Below are 19251 nucleotides of genomic sequence, written 5' to 3' on the forward strand. Positions count from 1 at the left end.
TTCATTGGATTGAGGCAGTGGGCAGCTGTTGTGCTGATTGCTCCCTTCTGCATCCCCTCATCTTTCCCAACCTTCCTCCTTCAGCTATTTAAGGAAAAAAATGATTACTGGTGCATGGAGATCATCCATCTGAGTGTGCTGGGGAATGGTGGGGAGAGCAAGGACTCTAACCTTCCTGGTTCTGTCTGATAAAGCCATCCAAGTCACCATCCTATCAGTCCCATGGGGGTGGGAGTCCTGATTCAATTGATGGGGTTGGGCAGTGTTCTCAGTGGGAAAGGGGACCTGACGCAGCCTTGTGGGTGGGGCCTTCATGGCCAGTACACTGGCCTGTTGTTGCTTGCATGTCTGAATGTATAGTAAAAACTGATGTGTGTTGTGATTGTAATTCTCTGTCCCATAAGTGCCAGAGGGTATCATCTCAATGGGAAGAGCTGTATGTAGTGAAGTGAACATAACTTTGGGGGTCCCCAAATCCTCCTGACCTCTTTGATCTCTAAGTCTCTGTGACTGGTGATTTTGCAAATTTGAGCTTCTGTCAAAGTCAGGCAGCCTCTACCTGGTGGCACTTTGGGGGGTTGTGGATCCCTTACTGCCATGACACAGCCATCCAAGTCTCTTTTAAAAATCAGCTGTTGGCTTGCCTTGGAGCTCTTTTTGAAACTGGACACCTGAGTTAGGGAGGCCGTTGTGACTCTCTGGCCCCTATTTCCATTTTGGGGGGTCAACTTGGAGTCAATGACTAACGAGGTTGGACATTTTCAACAGGCCACACTAATCAAATGGAAATTGTATATTCGAGAAAGTGGTTGGCCTGTCCCCAGTGCAATCTCAGCTTTACCCACAAAAAGTAACCCTTGCCCTCTGTTGCCTGTTCCACTGCCTGGAACAAAGCTACCGGCTCAGTGGGGGCCCTTCTCTTCACAGTGCTTTTCTTAGCCTGGTTGGATGATGTTTTGGCCGAACTGAAATCTGATGATGACCACTGGGCTCCTGCAGTTGTAAAACCTCTCCAGCCGCCATGCAGAACTGAAAGGGGATGTGATTGCTCTACTTGCCCAACAGAACTTGAGGCCGTTGCCATGTTTTTATTGACTCTTGGGTTGGGGTCATTGGCCTAGCTTATTTGTCTGCCATTTGGGAAACTGTAGACTAAGATGTTAAAGACACCTTTTGGGGGAGGCTATGAATTATGGCAATAAATTATGGCTGCTGGTGGATCATCTGAAGCCCATACTCTGATGAGACACACTGGAATCACGCTGCGGATCAAGCCTCCATCACCTATATTGTCACTGTTGCTGCCTGGATAAATCATAGCATTGAACATAGTAACACATCCACCATCATAAAATAGGCACAAAGTAAACAACGCTGAGCTTCTGATGCAGAGGCCACTACAGTATAGGATTCGTTCCGCTGGTTGGATCCAGGACCCTGGGGAGGAGTGGCGTGGCAGAAGTCAATATTGCAGGTTGGCCTTCTCCTGCTCCTTGAAGGTCTGTTGAGAGTAGCCTTAATTAAATGTTTTCTGAGATAAAAATGAGCGGATTTGGTTCCAGCCTCTGTTAGTTAATCAGAGGGGCCAACAGAGTGGTTTACTAGTGGGAAAATTTGCCATAAACCAGGATGGTGTAAAAATGAAGAGTGGATATTATTGGGAAATAATTCTGCATAAGTTTATTGTATTTCTTGCAAGCAGAGGCATAATTACCTTTGTTCCAGACTCTCTTTTCAAGGATTTTTTTAATGCAAAATAGTTTTGAATGATAGAACTAGTGTCTCCTTCTGGAGCCAAGGGGAAGTGTCTTTCTCTCAGATCAAAGGCAGGCATACTCATGGTCAAGCATGATAAACACAGTGTATATGTCACCAAGGAACGATATGCGTACTGCCCATTAGCAAAGGTTCAAGGTTCCTGTGCTTGGGGTTCCTTTCCTGTAATGTAACCCATTGTCTGGGCAAGCATTGTATGGTCCTCTTTTTTTCCTGGGAGTTGGGGCTTGGGGAACCAGCACAAATCCTGATTTTCTAGCTACTGTTGTTGCTGTGAGTGATAAGCCTTTTTTTCCTTCTCTGACCAATGAGTCTTGTGCCTTCCACCAGCATCCATGGCAGGCTCACTTGTTAGCTTGGAAGTAGGGTAAAATTTCAGACCCTTCATAATTTTTCACAATTAGGAGCTATAAAAGATATACCTATACCCTCAATGGTGTAAGACAGTTGACATCTATTTTCATCTCTATGAGGGACAAAATAATTGTTTCTTATCGGCATGGAATTCTTATTAAAGCAGTGATTCTGGTGTAGGTTCCTTCAATTTTTTTTTTTATCTTTATCAGCTTCCAAGTCTGCCATACTCATCTGCATCAAGCTGGTTAGAGGGGAAAGAGCATTGAGGCATGTGCATGGGATATTTTCATGGGCCAAGCCTAAAAGCGGTACATAGCATTCACGTTGATGTTCCATCAACTGGAACTTGTTCAAACGTAACTCTTAGGGGAGAAATGAGGTCCAGTCCTGTGTCTGTGAAGAAGAGAAATGGTTTTGGTGGAAAATTTTCCCCACAGATAGAAGCTATTTCCAACCAATAGCAACTTCATGTCTACAGTCATGAAAGTGAGCAGGACATGACTTTAGCATGACTAAAATCACAGGATGCATGAAGTAGAGTGTGGTAGAAGGTGAGAGGCTAGTCAGGAATCATCTTTTACCTTAGGTTGATAGATCTCTCCAAAGGTGACTGGTACATTCTGAAGCATTTTAATCATGGAAAAACAAAATTAGGGAGAATACTTAGGAAGCTACAGCAATAGACTAAGTAGAAAAGGAAGACAATTTAAATACAGCCAGTGACAAAAGAGATTCACTAATACAATCAACAAACAATTATTAAGTGCAAGCTAAGTGTTGGGTGTTGGGTATATGCCAAAATAGAACCAGTAATAAAAATACCAATTAGGTACCAATTAGATATAAATGGTAAGAGAGATGGAATCGGATAGTAGGTGGTGGGAGAATATCTGAGGAGCGGAATGAGGCAGAGAAATCATGAGATCAGTTTTGCATCATTGAAAATTATGTGCTTCTACAACATTTAGGTGGATTTGCTCAGTAGGCATTGCATTATTTATGTAAAGCTGAAGTTGCTTAGAAACGTCAATACAGAGATAGTAATGCCCAGAATGACACTGAAAATACCAAGATAGGGCTTTCACATCACACACTCAACAATTATGTATTGACTTTATTTATATATTTATTTATATGCTGTTTAAAGGGAAACTTGTTACTCTTTGAACTTACTGAACACATTATAACTTTTTTCTGATTTCTTGGGTATTCAGATAGAGGGAATACAGATCCATGACTAGAAGACAAAATGAGAGTGTTAGATTCAAGAAGAAATGTAAAATAATATCAAGTATGCATATATTCTGCTTTGACTTAAATGGCTATAATTAGTGGGAGATTACACTTTAATTTCTTCAGATTGTTACTTCTGCCAGCTATACCAGTGATGTGAAGGAAGGTCCCAAGCTCTTTAATTGTACTCAGCATATTGTTATTACCTTAAAAAACACTATGTTCCTTTTTTGGGGTTAAACACTGCTGTTTAATAAAGTAGTATTCTTCATCCATGTATACTCCAAGCTAATTGCTCCAAGCTAATTAGCTAATTGCTAATTGAAAATGAGTTTCAGGAAACAATCAGCGATAATGAGACCACATGGCTTAAGATTGCCTAGTTTTGTTTTTGTTTTTTCATCCCTGCAATTTTAGGACTGGAGGTAATAAGAAAGAGGAGTGAGCTTCTCTTTTTTACTCTGCCTTCCCATGCCATCCCTCTATCTTATTGCCTGGTTGAAACGATGGCCACCCTGTAAATAATGCATGATTTCATGATTGTCATCCAAAACTGAGCCTAAAGCTGAGGGACCCCATGTGTCCTCGCTCAAACCTCCACCCTCCCAACTGCATGCATCACAGCCTGCTCAGGAGATGCAGAGATGAGAATTCTTTTCCTTCTCAGTTAATTTTTCCTTATTGAATTGCCTGATTTCATGGAAATTGTGGAGGGTGGTATGTAAACATTGTAACAGGGATCATCTGGGTTCCTTTGCTGAGTTAATTAACACAGAATGCTAATAAAACCAGGTAACAGCTATGGACCCTAGAAAGGGCAGGGAGCATTGTGCTGTGTGATGGAAACAAACTGGGTTGTGCATCCAAAATAGCCACTTTATCAGTGTATGCCTGTGATTATTACAAGGACAGAGTGAGACAATGCAAACTGGTCAGCCCAGAGTCATCATCCTTTATGAAAGGCAAGACAAAAAAATAACTTTGAAGTACAGGTCATGCTGATCTGGGTCAGTTCCATCAGCTATCCATTAGAAGACCTTGATGATTGGTTACCCACACTTAACTGGGCTCAGAGATACCAGGAGGTTATGTTTGTCCAGTCTGGAAAGATGTAGCCTACTGCCGATTTTAACTGCAATATGAAGTTGAGAAAGTCAGTTTCTATTTTTCCTGTTTCAAACTAGCGTCCTTCTAAACATGATGTGACCATAATACTTAGTTTAGGAACAGAGGGGAATGTCAAGGATTAGGTTCTCCTTGGGGGAGTTTGTCCGTTAGGAAGCTGCGTTTAGGTGCTTGTTGTGCTGTGTGACACAGACAAGAAATAAACAACACATCTTATTCTCTGACACAGGCCAGAAAACTGAATTCACACTTGGCAAGTTCAGGGTATGGCAGCTGGATGATTGTGGCTGGTAGAAGTCTGTTAATACAAAGATCTAATTTCTTAATGAACTCTAACAATGGTGCGTTTATCATCACGCATAGAATTACTCAGCAGATTGTCTCTTTAGATCCTGAGTAAGTCACCTTCTCCGCAGTTTTATCTTTGAAATTCATCTTTTGGATTTTAATCATAATTAGACTGAATATCTCTGGGTTGTAAAAAAAAATGACCTCATGTTGCTAATAACATAAACTTGATATTTGGATTATATCATTATATCAATTTCTTACCTTTCTTAACTTTCCAGGCTGAGAACTTAATCCAACAAAGTGAAATTGTTAGACTTTTCAAGTAAACAAGTTTGATGATCTGTTATCTCTTTTTCTTGCCCTGTATTTTTCATTTTAGGAATCATCCCAGCCATCTGGACTCCCTGAATATGTGAAAATAGTAGAAGTTGGACCTAGAGATGGATTGCAGAATGAAAAGGTAACTTGATATTAATTTTACACAGTTTTTAAAAAATGCTAAATCTAAATATTTATTGAGTCTAAAGACATATGGATTTCATATGTTAGATGATTACATTTGTTCTTAGTTGCTACTTGAATTTATAAATCTTAAATAGTATTTGCTTTCAGTTAGGAATTAATTTTCTGTTTATGCTTCAATAAATAACTTATGCAAATTACTTATAATTCTTAATGTTTTCTTAGATTATAGTTCCTACAGATATAAAAATTGAATTTATCAATCAACTTTCCCAAACTGGCTTGCCTGTAATAGAAGTGACAAGCTTTGTGTCTTCCCGATGGATACCACAGGTATGCAAATCCATAATTCCTGAACTAGATTCTTAATTCAACATTGACAAGATTTAGTGAACAGTGTGATATACATTGTGATATTAGCCTGATATATTTTGTAAGAGCATAGCAAATTAGTAATTATTAGCCCATGCATTAAGATACAATTAAAGAAAAACCTCTTTAATGAAATATATAAATTAAGTCCTAAAAAGTTATTTGGACTTAGTTGTTAAAAAGTTATTTTGGGGCTTCCCTGGTGGCTCAGTGGTTGAGAGTCTGCCTGCCGATGCAGGGGACACGGGTTCGTGCCCCAGTCCGGGAAGATCCCACATGCAGCAGAGCGGCTGGGCCCGTGAGCCATGGCCGCTGAGCCTGCGCGTCTGGAGCCTGTGCTCCACAATGGGAAAGGCCACAACAGTGAGAGGCCCGCGTACCGCAAAAACAAAAAACAAAAAACAAAAAAGTTATTTGGAACTCCATCCTAAACCTGCAAGAGTGTATGGTCTGATATAATGAGTAGAGGCTAAGACTTTTAATAGCAGTTTAGGGTCCTGTCCTCCATTTACCATTTTACTGACTTTATGAGTGATCTGAGTATCTCCAGGTGATTTATCTTTTTTGTCTGTTACAGGGAAGTAATGCTGAGTGTTGCCTGATACCTTCTCCATTATAATCCTATTTTAAGCAGTGAGAAATGTAGACATGCTCTCTTTTTTTTAATGCTTATATTTGCTAGAGGGTTATATATATTCATATATATTGATGAAAATATATGTATTCATCAAAGACAAGGCAAAGGTAGTCATCCAGAATCTTCTCTTGAAGAGGATAGAGCCTTATCCAGAGTTGTCTGGCATATGGCAGCAATCATCACTTCTGAGACTTGGCCCTGATCTTTGAAACGTGATTAATAATTAGCAAACAGTGACACCCACCACTCCTTTCCCAATCCAGTTCTCATTCCCTGGATCCCTGGATTCCTTGGACCCTGTTCTCATTCCTTGGATCTTTCAGTCTCTGCCCAGCACTTAACTTCACTGATTACTTCTTCATCTGATTCCCTTGGTTTCCTCTATAATCCTCCTTCACTTATCCCCCTCCATTGCTCTTTTTGTCACCCCTGACAATCATTTCCCCACCACCAAGTTTAAGGTTCCCTTGAGATTCTTTAGTAATCTTCTCTGCCCGTGCTTTCCTCTTTGCCAACCCTTCCAAAATCAAAAGTTGCTTCTGAGCGGATGACAATTCTATATTTCCAGTCCTGTCCTCTCTGATAAGTTTCAGCCGGACGTGCCATTAGCACCTGAAACTCAGCAGGTTCAAAGTCAGACTCATCATTGTTGATCCTACTTTATGATCATAGCCTAACTGTTCCTTAGGGTATCTTGAATTTGAATTCTCAAAAGTCTTTTATATCTGGTCAGTTACTGACCAGTTACTGGTCAGTTACAAAAATTCTTCCTCCTCAGGAGAGCCTATTCCTGAGTCTCTTCTTTTCAATCCCATGGATGTATTAGTAATCCATACACTTATGGACTAATTATTGAGAGAGTCCCTTCAATGAGATTCCTAAGCACTGTTTCTCCCTTCCTTATGTATTTTGCCTATTGTTCTAAGATAATCTCCCAGAAATACTAGCCTCCCCAAACTCACAACCTCAGTTCTCTAGAACCTTCCTTCTCCCTGTTAAAAAAGTCTGGAAACCTGGCCTGGGGTTCAAGGTCTCTTTACCTGGCCCTACTTCCTTTTGCAGAAGCTCCTGGCAAGCCAAACTGCCTCTTGTTCCTACTTACATCCTGACTCTGTAGCTATACAGCACTTTATCTATATTCATTTATGTACATCTCAGTTTCTACACTGCCCTGCAGTTATAGCAAGATGGTGTAAGAAGGCTTAAAACATTAAAGCCCTTTTAATTACAAGGTGTTGGAAACAACAGAAACCACAAAAGGATTAATAGTATTAGTAATACATCACTTTTCACAGAGTCAGTATTCAAATATCAGGGTTACTTTGATTCCTCCTCAAAACAAACTATCACTTTTCTTCATCCCAGTTGCCACTGTATATAATCCCATATATTTTTTATAAATATTGTCTGATGATCTGCTTCCCAGACTCTGAGAGTTATGGAGGTAGTGACCGTGTTTCTCTTGTTCATCACTTGTATCCCCAGTGCTTGGTGCAGTAAGTAGGTGCTCAATAAATATCGTGACATGAATAATGAATCCATCAGCCTGAAACCATAATAACATGGCTCAATTCTCTGGCATGGACAAGTGACTCTTACTTTTTGATCATGTATTTGGTCCTGTGTTACGAAGGCCACAAATATTTTCCTTAGGAAGACACAAACAGCTTGATGAGACTAGACGTACTTCTTTGACTTGTCATTTTGTAAAATGTGAGCTATTATTATTTTACTAGCTGTCATGTGAGACCCTTTATCATCTTTAAGTCTTCATGACATTGCCTCTTTATTTGATTTAGTTAATGCTCTTTTCACATATTTGATTATTGTTGGAGAGAAACTGGATATGCTGGTGTAATTTCAGAGTAAAGTTTAGGAAGGAGGACAGGTAACATTAATGATGACCAGCCAAAGTTATATTTCACATTTTATATTTTCCTAGTCCTTTTCAAGACACTTTTATTTCCCAATGGTTTTGTGAAGCTGCCTACGAAATACGCCTCTTTACCACAGTGATGCTCAGGAAATTCTCTTATTCCACAGTACTGGAATTGTTTGATGGATTCAGTCTGATCTAGGACACACCCCGGGACATTTCAAAGGACGAGACTAGAGCCCCTTGCAGAGAGCTACTCTTCTCCTTGAACAGCTACTTAAAAGAAAAAAGGGACAAAACAAAGGGAAGGCCGTCCCTCTGTGAGCAGTAATAGGAAAATGCCTTCTGGCCTCACAGGAAGTAGATACATTTGATGGGACTATAAAATAACATGATTCATTGACTTAATCTATTGAGATGTAATGAACTCGGCCTAGGCTCAAAGTATTATTGAATAACTGACGGAATTCCCCACAAGCTCGTGAGGACAGCTGTGGCAGGGCAGAGGTACCTCTGTTCTGTGTTCTGTCTACACTCTGTCTGGAGCTGGAGTAAGTGACTTAACCTCCTTGAACCTTGGGAATCCCAGCAATGAAGCCTGCAGCCTGGGAGGGTTTAGGGCAATAAAGCCCATGAATGGGTCCCTGTCTGTGGATGCCCAGAGTCCAGGGCACCTGGCCCCAACCAGGCTCATCAGTGTTATCTGAGCGTATGCCTGACCGAAAGACAACTGACTGACTTATTCCGGGTTCCATGCAGGTCAGTTACCTTCTCTGGGATAAACAGCCTTTTTCTTAAAGATTGAAGTATGTGTTTAGTTTAAATATTGGCTCGGAAAAAAAAGAAAATAAAGGTACTCATCCTTCAAATACTAAGGAATATGTTATATATTTCACTTTTAATACTCATCTGGTTACATGCATTCCAAGTCAAAAAAAAAAAAAAAGAAAAAGGAGTGTTTTAAATAAATCACATATCTGTAAAAGAGCAGTGTGCCTGGATCAAAGATAATATCAAATTGAACTTCCAAAGTTATACTGGTCACACATTACATAGCACATCAAGGGTTTTTCAAAGAACAGTCTTGAGAGCATCCCATGTTTTACAGTTTGTTTTTCTATAGTGGTGTTTGGATTCTAGATTTCACTGAGCTTGCCTGAGTGAGCCTTTTCTATTGTTGTGGTTGGAGGTTATCTCATTATGTAACTACCAATTTCATTGTTCTGTTGCTAACGAAAAAGGCCTTAAATCAACAGAACTAACTCATAATGGTAATTTGAACTTTTATATTATAACCTCTCATTTTTTTAAAAAAATTAATTGATTTTTTATTGAAGTATTGTTGATTTACACCGTTGTATTATTTTCAGGTGGACAGCAAAGTGATTCAGTTATACATAAACGTATTCTTTTCCAGGTTCTATGACCTCTCATTTTTTGAGAAAATGTCATGACACCAGGCTCGTCTAGCTCAGAATAATGTCTGAGATTTGTGACAGAACGATTTTAGTGCACCAGCCTACATGTAATTTTCTGAATAATTTCTAATCCTTCTAAAGACCCTGAATGTGGCTCGAAATTGGTATTCTGTTAATTCTCTGCATCTTCTTCTGTTTCTTTCCCTTAAACGTGGGTCATGGGAAGAGTCCTCCGGTTTATGTTTAGATTGCTGCTTGCTCACTTATTTCTTTTTTTAGCATTTCAAAACGTTTTTACAGCTTCCCTCCTACTGTTTTGTTTGGCAACAGCTTTTCTAACTAAAGCAGCTGAAAGAAAAGTTCCACAGTAGCAGGGTGCCATATAAAACAGGATCCCACACCTATAATCTAAATGGCCAGAAATGATAAAATACTTGCCATTAAAAAATACATGTTCTTTACAACTTATCTGGAAAAAGGGTTTCCTTAGAGTGACATATAATCTAAGGACATTTGAAATGAGTCCACATAGCCCCTCACTTCAGTGGAGCGAACAGCAGTAAGAGTAGAAAGAAAATGTGTTTATAAAAACTCGATGGGTTTACTGCAACTTTGGAATGTGGCTCTCAGTAATGAGCCTTTTAAATCATTATAAATACAATAATTTTTGAAGGTGAGCTAGAGTTTTCCATTATCTTTAATGTAGCCATTTGGTTTTAAACACGTTCATTCACACGAGTGATTAAAGTGAATACCATTTATTTAAAAATAAGAATACCTGAAAAGTCCAAGACACTGTATGTTTATGTCTGTCGTATATAAAGTCTCAGTTATAAATATTTGCTCTCTGTCTCATTAACTTTTAACTTTTGGAATGGGTGGGTCCCAAGTCTGGCCACATCAGCAAGGGGCAGAAATAGATTTTCTCTGTAAAGTAGAAAGAAATATACATAAAAGGCTGTAAAAATTATTTACCAATCAGTCTAACACTTAAAAATATGGCCCAAGCACAGTGTAAGCAGGAAGGAATGTGTAAACTTTTCCTTGCCCTCCTTTTAGTGGTGATGCAATTAATGCTTTATCGGTAATGAAAACACATTTACTGGATTGAAGTTTAAGACAGATTTACATGGATGAGGTGCAGGAGACAGTAGCTTCTGCTCCTGAGCGCCCCCTGGCTTCTTTTTCTTGTTCTGCTCTTTTTGACGGGGATGGGTGTGTGAAGAGGCAAGGAAGGGGATAATTTGGCAGAGATGTTGAGTGTGTGTGTGTGTGTGTGTGTGTGTGTGTGTGTGTGAGCGTGACTGAAGGAGAGAGAAAGTGGAAGAACTGGTGTGGAGAGCTTTTGGGGAGAGCCCCGGAATTCTTTTGCTTATAAGGCACAGTGTCCTTGGCAAGGTAATTTCATCTTCTGCGAGTCTCATCCCCTATATCCTAGAGGAGTTGCCCTCTGCCATCGTCCAGAGAGGAGCCTGGTGAAATTTACAAGACCGCAGTTCCCATTTCGTGGGGTTACAGGAGTCCTTTCACCCAGATAGGCTAGTTAGGATATCACATGGTGATTTAGAGTTGCAAACGTGAGTGTTGCAAGAGACAAGCAAACATGGTATGCCTTTCATAGCCAAGCCTTATAAATTTTCTAGCATCACTTTTCCATACCATATTAGTTGATGTAGTTACAAAGCCACCCAGTTTCAAAGGGAGGGGATCCATGCCACCTCTTGACTGGGGAGGGGCGTTGTAGAGGAGCACGTGGGTGGGGAGATATCATTGGAGCCATTTTTCTAATCTGTGACACTTATGTTTTTTAAAATGATCTAGTAATTAATCTAGTTCTGCATGTGTTTTTTCTTACTGATAATTAAAGAATAAATACAGCTGATAGAAAAGCGGGTTCTGCATTGTGAAACCCCCAAATTCCAAAAAAAATATATATATTTTAGTACTCTCAGGGCTGCTAATGTTTACCTGACTCCTATCCACTCCCTATATACAATTGTGTTGCCTCACATGGGAGTCAGGTTGGTATTTGAGTGATTAACATGAAGTGCAATATTTTAAAGTGGCTTCATCCTTCAATTACATCATTGCTACTGCTGTCACAGAGAGCATGCAAATTGCCTAAAGCATAGTCACAGATTTTTAAAACACCTTTGTCTCTCTCAGAAAAGAACATGGAAATATGAAAATGTTTTCTTCTTTTTATTAGGATGGTGAGCACTACATGTTTTTCCTTTTTGAACTTGTTTAAGGTTATACTTTGGAACAAAATTGGAAAAAAAATGAGTTGCTAGCACTGTACATATTACTTGGCATTCAACAGTAACTCATTCTCGACCTAAGATGTAATTTCACTTCTGTGTGCAAAGAAAAAAGCAAAGCTTATAACGAAAAGCAATAATGTCACAATTCTACTGGTTAGATTTTCTTATTTTTTTTACATCGTAGGGTATAATTCAATACTTTTTTAGACTTTTTTCCCCATGAGGCCAAAAACTATGATTCTACTCAAAGATTTACTATGCTCAACATGCACTGCTTTTCTAATTGCTTAATCTGATCAATTACATTTTGACTAAAAATTTGTTTTTTTGGTTCTTAGATTTATGAAATGTACCAAAAATGTTCAAATAAAATACTTTATCTCACTTTTTATATATTTTATAAATATATTTTTATATATTTTACTTTTTATATATATCTCACAATTATATTGTGTTTATCAAATTTTCTCTAAGTTTACCCATGAAAGAAAAAAACTTTCAAAGGCATTTTGATCATATGAAAATTCCATTTTTGTGTATGATTAAAATTATATTAAAATTGGACCATGAATTATCAGTATGCAGCGACAGTTTGAAAGGTCTTGCATATAATACAATTGCATAAAAGCTGAATAGAGTACAGTTTGGCACAGAAAGACTTGATTCTAACTTTTTAATGGCATTTTCTGCATTATGCTGATTAGTTTGTCAAACTTATTTTACTATAAACTAATTCCATTGATATAACTCCTGACTAAGCCACTTAACATGCAATCCACTTTAAGAGAAGCAGAGTTTGTCCTGTGGACCAGACTCCAAGGAACTAAAGTATTTCCTGGGTGCCACGGTTATGACTCTCACGGGAAGAATCACAGCCATTAGTGAAAACCAGGTTTAAAGTTTAAAGTGTTAAGATTAAATGTGGACTGTTTTGATCATAAGTTTTAAGTATGCCAAGCATCACTTGTTTTTAAGAATTCACGATCCTTGTACGTTGAACACTGAAAATGAAACATATACTAATTATTTTTAAATTGATTATGGTTTTAAAGACATGTTTTGTTGATATGTTTATAAAGAATTATTATTCTAGTTAATTTTTAAAAATAAAAATAAAGTATTTTTTCCTAATTTTTAGATATACACACAGACAGACAGACAGACACATATACACACACACTACATGCACACTGATCTAATATTGCCTGGTTAAATTGCTGGAAAGTTCTCTAGGAGTCATATGGAATAGTAAACATTGGAAATTAGATAAATCTGAATGCTAAAAGTAATATTACATTCCAAAAATAATATTAAGCAATAGGTTAGTTTTATATTTCAAACTGACACATTAATGAGACATATATATGCTAACATTTCACTTCTTCCATATTTGATAAAATAAAAGGAATACAAATGTATATTATTCACTTAGAGTAAATATAAAACATTTACATTCTTATACTTAAAAATTTTTATCCAAATTCATTTATCCTGAATATCCAATTTATCAAATTAAAGGCTGATTGGAATTATATTTTTAGAATAATAGAATATTTTGTAACATCTATGAATTTTAGCTATTTGTTCATCGTCAATGTATAGGACATTCTTTTGAATAATGCTGTTCATTTTATAAATATCTTGGATAACTTCAAATTTGTAAAGGCAAAAGTTCAGAGTTTAAAACTGAGCTGCTTTAATTGTTCTAGGCACTCACATTCCTGTTTGCTTTATAAACTAAATTAAGTACTCTTTGAAATATCAACATATTGAAGCAAATTCACACTAACAACTTGAGAGCGTTAATACTACTTACTCCAGACCTTGTACTGCTGTGATGTGGGACTATCAAGAAATTTTAACACTGTTCTTAGTCAAGACTGATGCATCATGTATTGAATTCAGCTTATAGTATATAGTGAGAAACATATTTCTTAGTAGTCCCAAAATAGTTATTTCTTCACAAGTCCTCCAGGTTGTAGGTTTCCTGAGCTTTCAGTGACATCATTGTATCTGGTTAGAAATAACAACATACACATTTTCCGATAGAAAATCTGAGACCTGACTCTTACTTATTTCTGATATGATTTGGCAAAGTATTTTCATCCTTTATGCCTTGGATTCTTTCCATTCATTTATTCACCCATTCACTGCTTTTATTGTGTCTCTGTTAAACACTGCATTGAATTCTTTTTTGTAATCAAAAATTGAATAATGTGTGGTTGATAGCAATATCTGTATAATGATCCAATTGTAAAGTTAAAATGGGTAATAAGATTGAAATCACTAAAAAAAAAATTGACTCATAATGGGGTTATAAAATCAAGTGAATATCTGTAAATGAGCTGTCATAAAATAGAACCTAGGAATCCAAATATGTTCAACAGTTTATCTTTAACAGGTTGTCTGTCCAGGCTTTTCAAGTTTTGTCTTCTGTAGTGCTTAGCCAGACAGAGCTCTTCAGAGCCATACGATGTCAAATCATTGCAGTTAGATCTTACAGGCTATTGTGACTGCATTGCTTGCCAGCATAACAAGAACTTTTTTGCTACAGCGCTCTCTTAGTGCCAGTGAGATGGTCTGCCTCAAACCTCCCAAGCTTCCCCTCTGCTCACCAGCGCAGCTCTCCACTGTGGGCAGGGGGGCTTCCAGAAGGAAGTGTAAGTATAGAGGGGAAAGTCCATTTACAGTCATCGAGAATGAATACAATTAGACACAGTATTTTAAAAGTCACTTCTGCTCCCATGCATGAGAAATAACACTGTTGACAGTGTTATTAACAAACACAAAGGCATGATATATGAGAGGCAACACAGTTGAACGGAAAGAAAATTATACTGGGAGCTTTGAGACTTCTTGCCCCTACTTCAGAGTCATGTTGGGAACATGATTGTTTTGACATGGGACGACCAGGAGGGTGGTCACCAAAGGCATTGACCCGAACAAAGAATCACTAATGCATATTTGTTATGTTTGCCTTAGGAAACGGGAAATGTTATTGAATAAGATGACTCTGGTTTCTCTGTCTGGAACATTGGTCTCCTAGTGTATAACCCACAAATCCATTGGGTAGATTGCGTTTATTTTATAATTTAAAAATGAATATTTGTAGACATTAATAGATTATGATGAAAATGGCTTGCAGGTTTCACAGTAAAAGAGTGTGGGTCATGTATGCTACTTGCTTGGGTCACTCCTGAGAAGCCTGCACATTCCTTCCAATAGAGGGCGGTACAGAGGCCCTTAGAACACAAAGGTAATGTTGACTAAGGAAGCACAGGAAATTATACACAGCCCAAATTAGTTTTTAGGCTTCTGGACTTAAGAAGTTTTGTGAGTATGGTGTCAGACCATTTTAGCAGTGGCAGCCAAGACAGGGTACTGGGTAGAAAAAAAAAAAACCTAGATGTTCAATTTTCCAGAGATTTCCTGTGTTTATTATTGTAAGACTGTGATTTATTAAAACTGTCTTACTTCGTCAAGCAGACCAAGATTTCCTCTGTGCTACTGAGGCTAAGATATATGGGGTTTGTGGAAAGAGTCTGTGAATGAGACAGGGTTGGAGTACCCAGGCTATAAGCTATTCATGGCTGGGTAGAGCGTTTTCACTTATGGCTGTCAAGAAGGGTGCTTAGTCCCATTTTTTTTCTCATGGCTGAATTTACGAATGTGTACCTTTAAGAGGAGTTACTGCTCAAATTGAGTTTTGAGTTATAGGTTCTGAAACCACATTATTTACATTTGTATAGTAATCTGTGGCATGTGTTGAAGAAATGACACGTCCTGTATCCATCCTTCCTGCTGCATAAGGAAAAGTATTACCATAAATGAGATATCATCTAGCCAGTGGAGATAGTATGCAAACACCTTCTGATATTGTCTGCTCATTTTGAAGAGATCTGAATGCTGTCCTGGGTGATGGTGGGGTAAAAAAATCCTTCAAATATATTTTTAAAAAATTAATCAACACAGTGTATTAGTGAGGGTTATAGGTCCATGAGGATAAATCTATTTCCTGGCAAAATTTAAGATGGTTTATTTAGCAGAGACTTTATAAAAATACATATACCCAGAAATATTATGGATATACCAAGAATAAGACATGCCAAACTGAACTCAAATGGTAAGGAAAAGAAATACTATAGACACCATAGATCTTTATTTCAGATAGATTCTTAACTATCTTGATGATATGACTAAGAGCGAGGTAGGAAATTTCAACCAGGCTTGGAGTCTCCGAAATGTTATTATTTTTCTTTAATCAATGGAACTTTTTTCACCCTGGATGAAACTTTATTTAGAACCTCAATATACGATACAGACAGAAGAATTACCACAAAATATTTGTATAGTTTCCTCCCAAGACCCTGGATGGGGCCCTAGCAATGTGCTCACCTGGTCATGTGTTTCAGTCAAATTTACAAAAGTTAGAGATTTTTCAAGATATTTAGACAATATGGAGGATGTGCTTAACAAAGAGGAATTAGAGAGTGTGCTTTACAGTCAGACAGAGTCCCGTCCCTTCTCCCCCACTCACTGGGTGATTCTCCTCATCCTTTCCATCTCTGTGTACTTCTTCTTCTTCAGAAACTGTTCCTCTCATTGGGTGGTTAAAAATGTTTGAAGAGGGCTTCCCTGGTGGCGCAGTGGTTGAGAGTCCGCCTGTCGATGCAGGGGACACGGGTTCGTGTCCCGGTCCGGGAAGATCCCACATGCCGCGGAGCGGCTGGGCCCGTGAGCCATGGCCGCTGAGCCTGCGCGTCTGGAGCCTGTGCTCTGCAATGGGAGAGGCAACAACAGTGAGAGGCCCGCGTACCGCAAAAAAAAAAAAAAAAAAAAGATGGCGTATCTTACCTGGATTTTAGATTACATGGATTTTAGATTCTACTCTAAACACATTTGCCATTTAAAAACAGTGCTAACTTCAACTCTGAGTAATTCTACTCCATCACACAATACAGTTGCCTCACCAGAGCCACCATGATGTATTGAATAATTTCTGTGGTGATGCAAAACAACTCAACTCCTCTCAGGAAGTTTGCATTCTCCTTATTGACTCACTCTTGCTGAGTTAAAATCATAAAGGAAAAAGTTTTATGTGTCATACACGTGTGTGAGACTTTCACATAAAAAAAAAATTATGGTAAATGCACCCCTGGAAATTAGTGACCTGTACAATGTGATATCTTTGTAATTATACTTGTTCTGGGAAAAGGAAAAAAAAATGTTCATCAGTGATTAGATTCTAAATGAACATCTCACACAACATATATTCAGTTGGAACTGAACAAAATTTACTCAATGAATATTTTGTTTTCTCTATCAACTGTTATTCAGAAGAGAGGTAAAGGGTATAGATACTTTTACTTTTCATTTCATTGGACTTGAAAATGAAAGAAGGGTATGAATTTAAAAATTAATTTCTATAGAATATCTCCATAATTATCAGAAGAATTTTAATAAACAATTATGTTTTAAGTTTGGGCTTATTAAACCCTTTCCTTTTATAGTATACTAGAGTATAATTTATCATAGAAATTATGTTTGCATATATAATATATGAATAGTTGTGCTTTATGACTATTTTTTAATAATTTCATACTTTATGCATAGTCTTACTCCATTAAACTCTATGAGTATTTTGCTCCTTTAAAAAACATGCCCCTGAGTTATTTACATTTGGCCTAGATAAGGGTTAGCTTAAATATTTGTCATTATTCTACTTTAGGTTGCCAAGAAAAATGCTTCCTTACCTGCTTCATAGAACTTCAGATGACATGGCATTTGTATTATTTTGTATTTTTGATATGTACACACACACACATACACACACATTTCCCACCACTAGCCTGTGTATTATATGTATATGGACTGCCTCTGCATCATTTTTTAATGCCATAATGTTAGATATATTGTAAGTGTATAAAATGTTGAAATGAGTCAATATTCAAACGTTGAAGGGCATTTAAAAGGTCCATTTTTAAGGTCTCACGATATTTTAAAATTAGCTTTTGTATCCACCAATGACAAATTTTATAGTCTATTTGTAAAATATATACTCATATGCATTATTTTGAAATTCCAATAATCTCAGGGAATTCGGATGAGCATTTAACAATGCTTAAACTATATTTTAGCCACTGCTGTTGTCTGGAGAACACATTGAAAGCATAAATATTTAGGAGAGATTATTATATTCAGATAATGACAAAGTATTAGTAAAATGTCTAAATATGTGTAATGTGGAGTGTCCAAATATAATCACCCCATGATAGAGTTAGTAGAAGTAAAATAAAAGCTCTAAAAATTACATTCTAATTTTTGTGATGCTTTGCATATCTTTAAGATGCTTGCAAATTATTGCACAATTATTGTGACTATTTGAATCCATATCAAAATTTGGATACCTAGAACAATTGATTCACCATGGTATAGCCTGTTTGATTGGCTAGGTAGGTATGGCCATTCCCACACCGTGGCCAGATGATGGCAAATCCTGTTACTAACCAAATAATGGGAATTTTTATGATCTTAAATGAAAAGTTACAGCAAAATCTTAAAAATATGTTAATTCAAACCAGATGTAGAAAGATTTTGTTAAGATGTCAAAATAGTACTGTAAAGGAATAGTTCTATTATTGTTTGACTAATAGTTAGACTTTAGACATTAAAATAACATCAGATTGAAGTATAATATAAACTCTCTGAGTAAAAAAATAAAGTAAAGCAAGGATTTTATACCTTTAATTGAAACCTGCTCTACTTTATTCACTGTAATAAAATTATATCCTATCATGATTTCCTAAAGCTCTTTACATAATTGTCTTTATTGACCAAATTTAGCCAGAATACTATTATGTCTTAAATGACCTCATTATAGTGTGGCTGTTTTTAAAAAGGAAAATGTTCTGATTTGTTGGATTCTAATTAATGTATTTATCATAATTTCATTAATTTCAATGATTATCAAAGTTTAGCTTTCATGACCTGGGAATTTGGTTACTGTCATCTCTGCTTATTTTCTAGTTCTGCTGATTGAAATATCTATTAAATCACAGTTTAATTACATAAATTTCTACATAATGATTCAAGATTTTTGTTAAACTACATATAGAGTGAAATAGTCACTTACAGGTTAATATGGCCTATATTTCTTGAAGATTAAAATTTGTCTTGTCTCCTTCATGCTGTGATGCACTGCCACACCTTATTCTCTAACTGCATATTGGTTTGAGAAGCACTCTTTATTGATTTCTGTTATCATGTTAATGTAAATGTGTCTCATAAATAAACATACTGTGTTTAGTTAGACATAAGTATTAGTAATATCAATGAACATTATTCTCTAGTAAGAGTGTTTTAGATTTCATTACAATGTCCTAAAACTAGCAGTAACTTTACTTGTCTTTCTGATTGAAATTAGGAATAAGTGCTCTAAAT

General features: G+C 37.1%; 1 protein-coding gene across 6 annotated transcripts in view; it reads left to right on the forward strand.

Annotated features, from left to right (window-relative positions):
• The window catches only part of HMGCLL1 (3-hydroxy-3-methylglutaryl-CoA lyase like 1), a gene marked incomplete at both ends in the record, with an annotated part of 136337 nt that overhangs the window by 45195 nt on the left and 71891 nt on the right, over window positions 1-19251 (forward strand). For 4 of the 6 annotated variants that reach the window (XM_082847487.1, XM_082847489.1, XM_082847488.1 and 1 more), the window contains 2 exons: window positions 5162-5242; window positions 5470-5577. The exons of the other annotated variants lie outside the window; for them this stretch is intronic. In XM_082847487.1, coding sequence (XP_082703613.1) covers window positions 5162-5242; window positions 5470-5577 — 189 coding nt within the window. The remainder of the gene's footprint in view (window positions 1-5161; window positions 5243-5469; window positions 5578-19251) is intronic. 6 annotated transcript variants of the gene reach the window in all.

This window comes from Leucopleurus acutus, assembly GCF_964270905.1.
Source record: "Leucopleurus acutus genome assembly, chromosome: 10".
In the NCBI taxonomy this organism is placed as follows: Eukaryota; Metazoa; Chordata; class Mammalia; order Artiodactyla; family Delphinidae; genus Leucopleurus; species Leucopleurus acutus.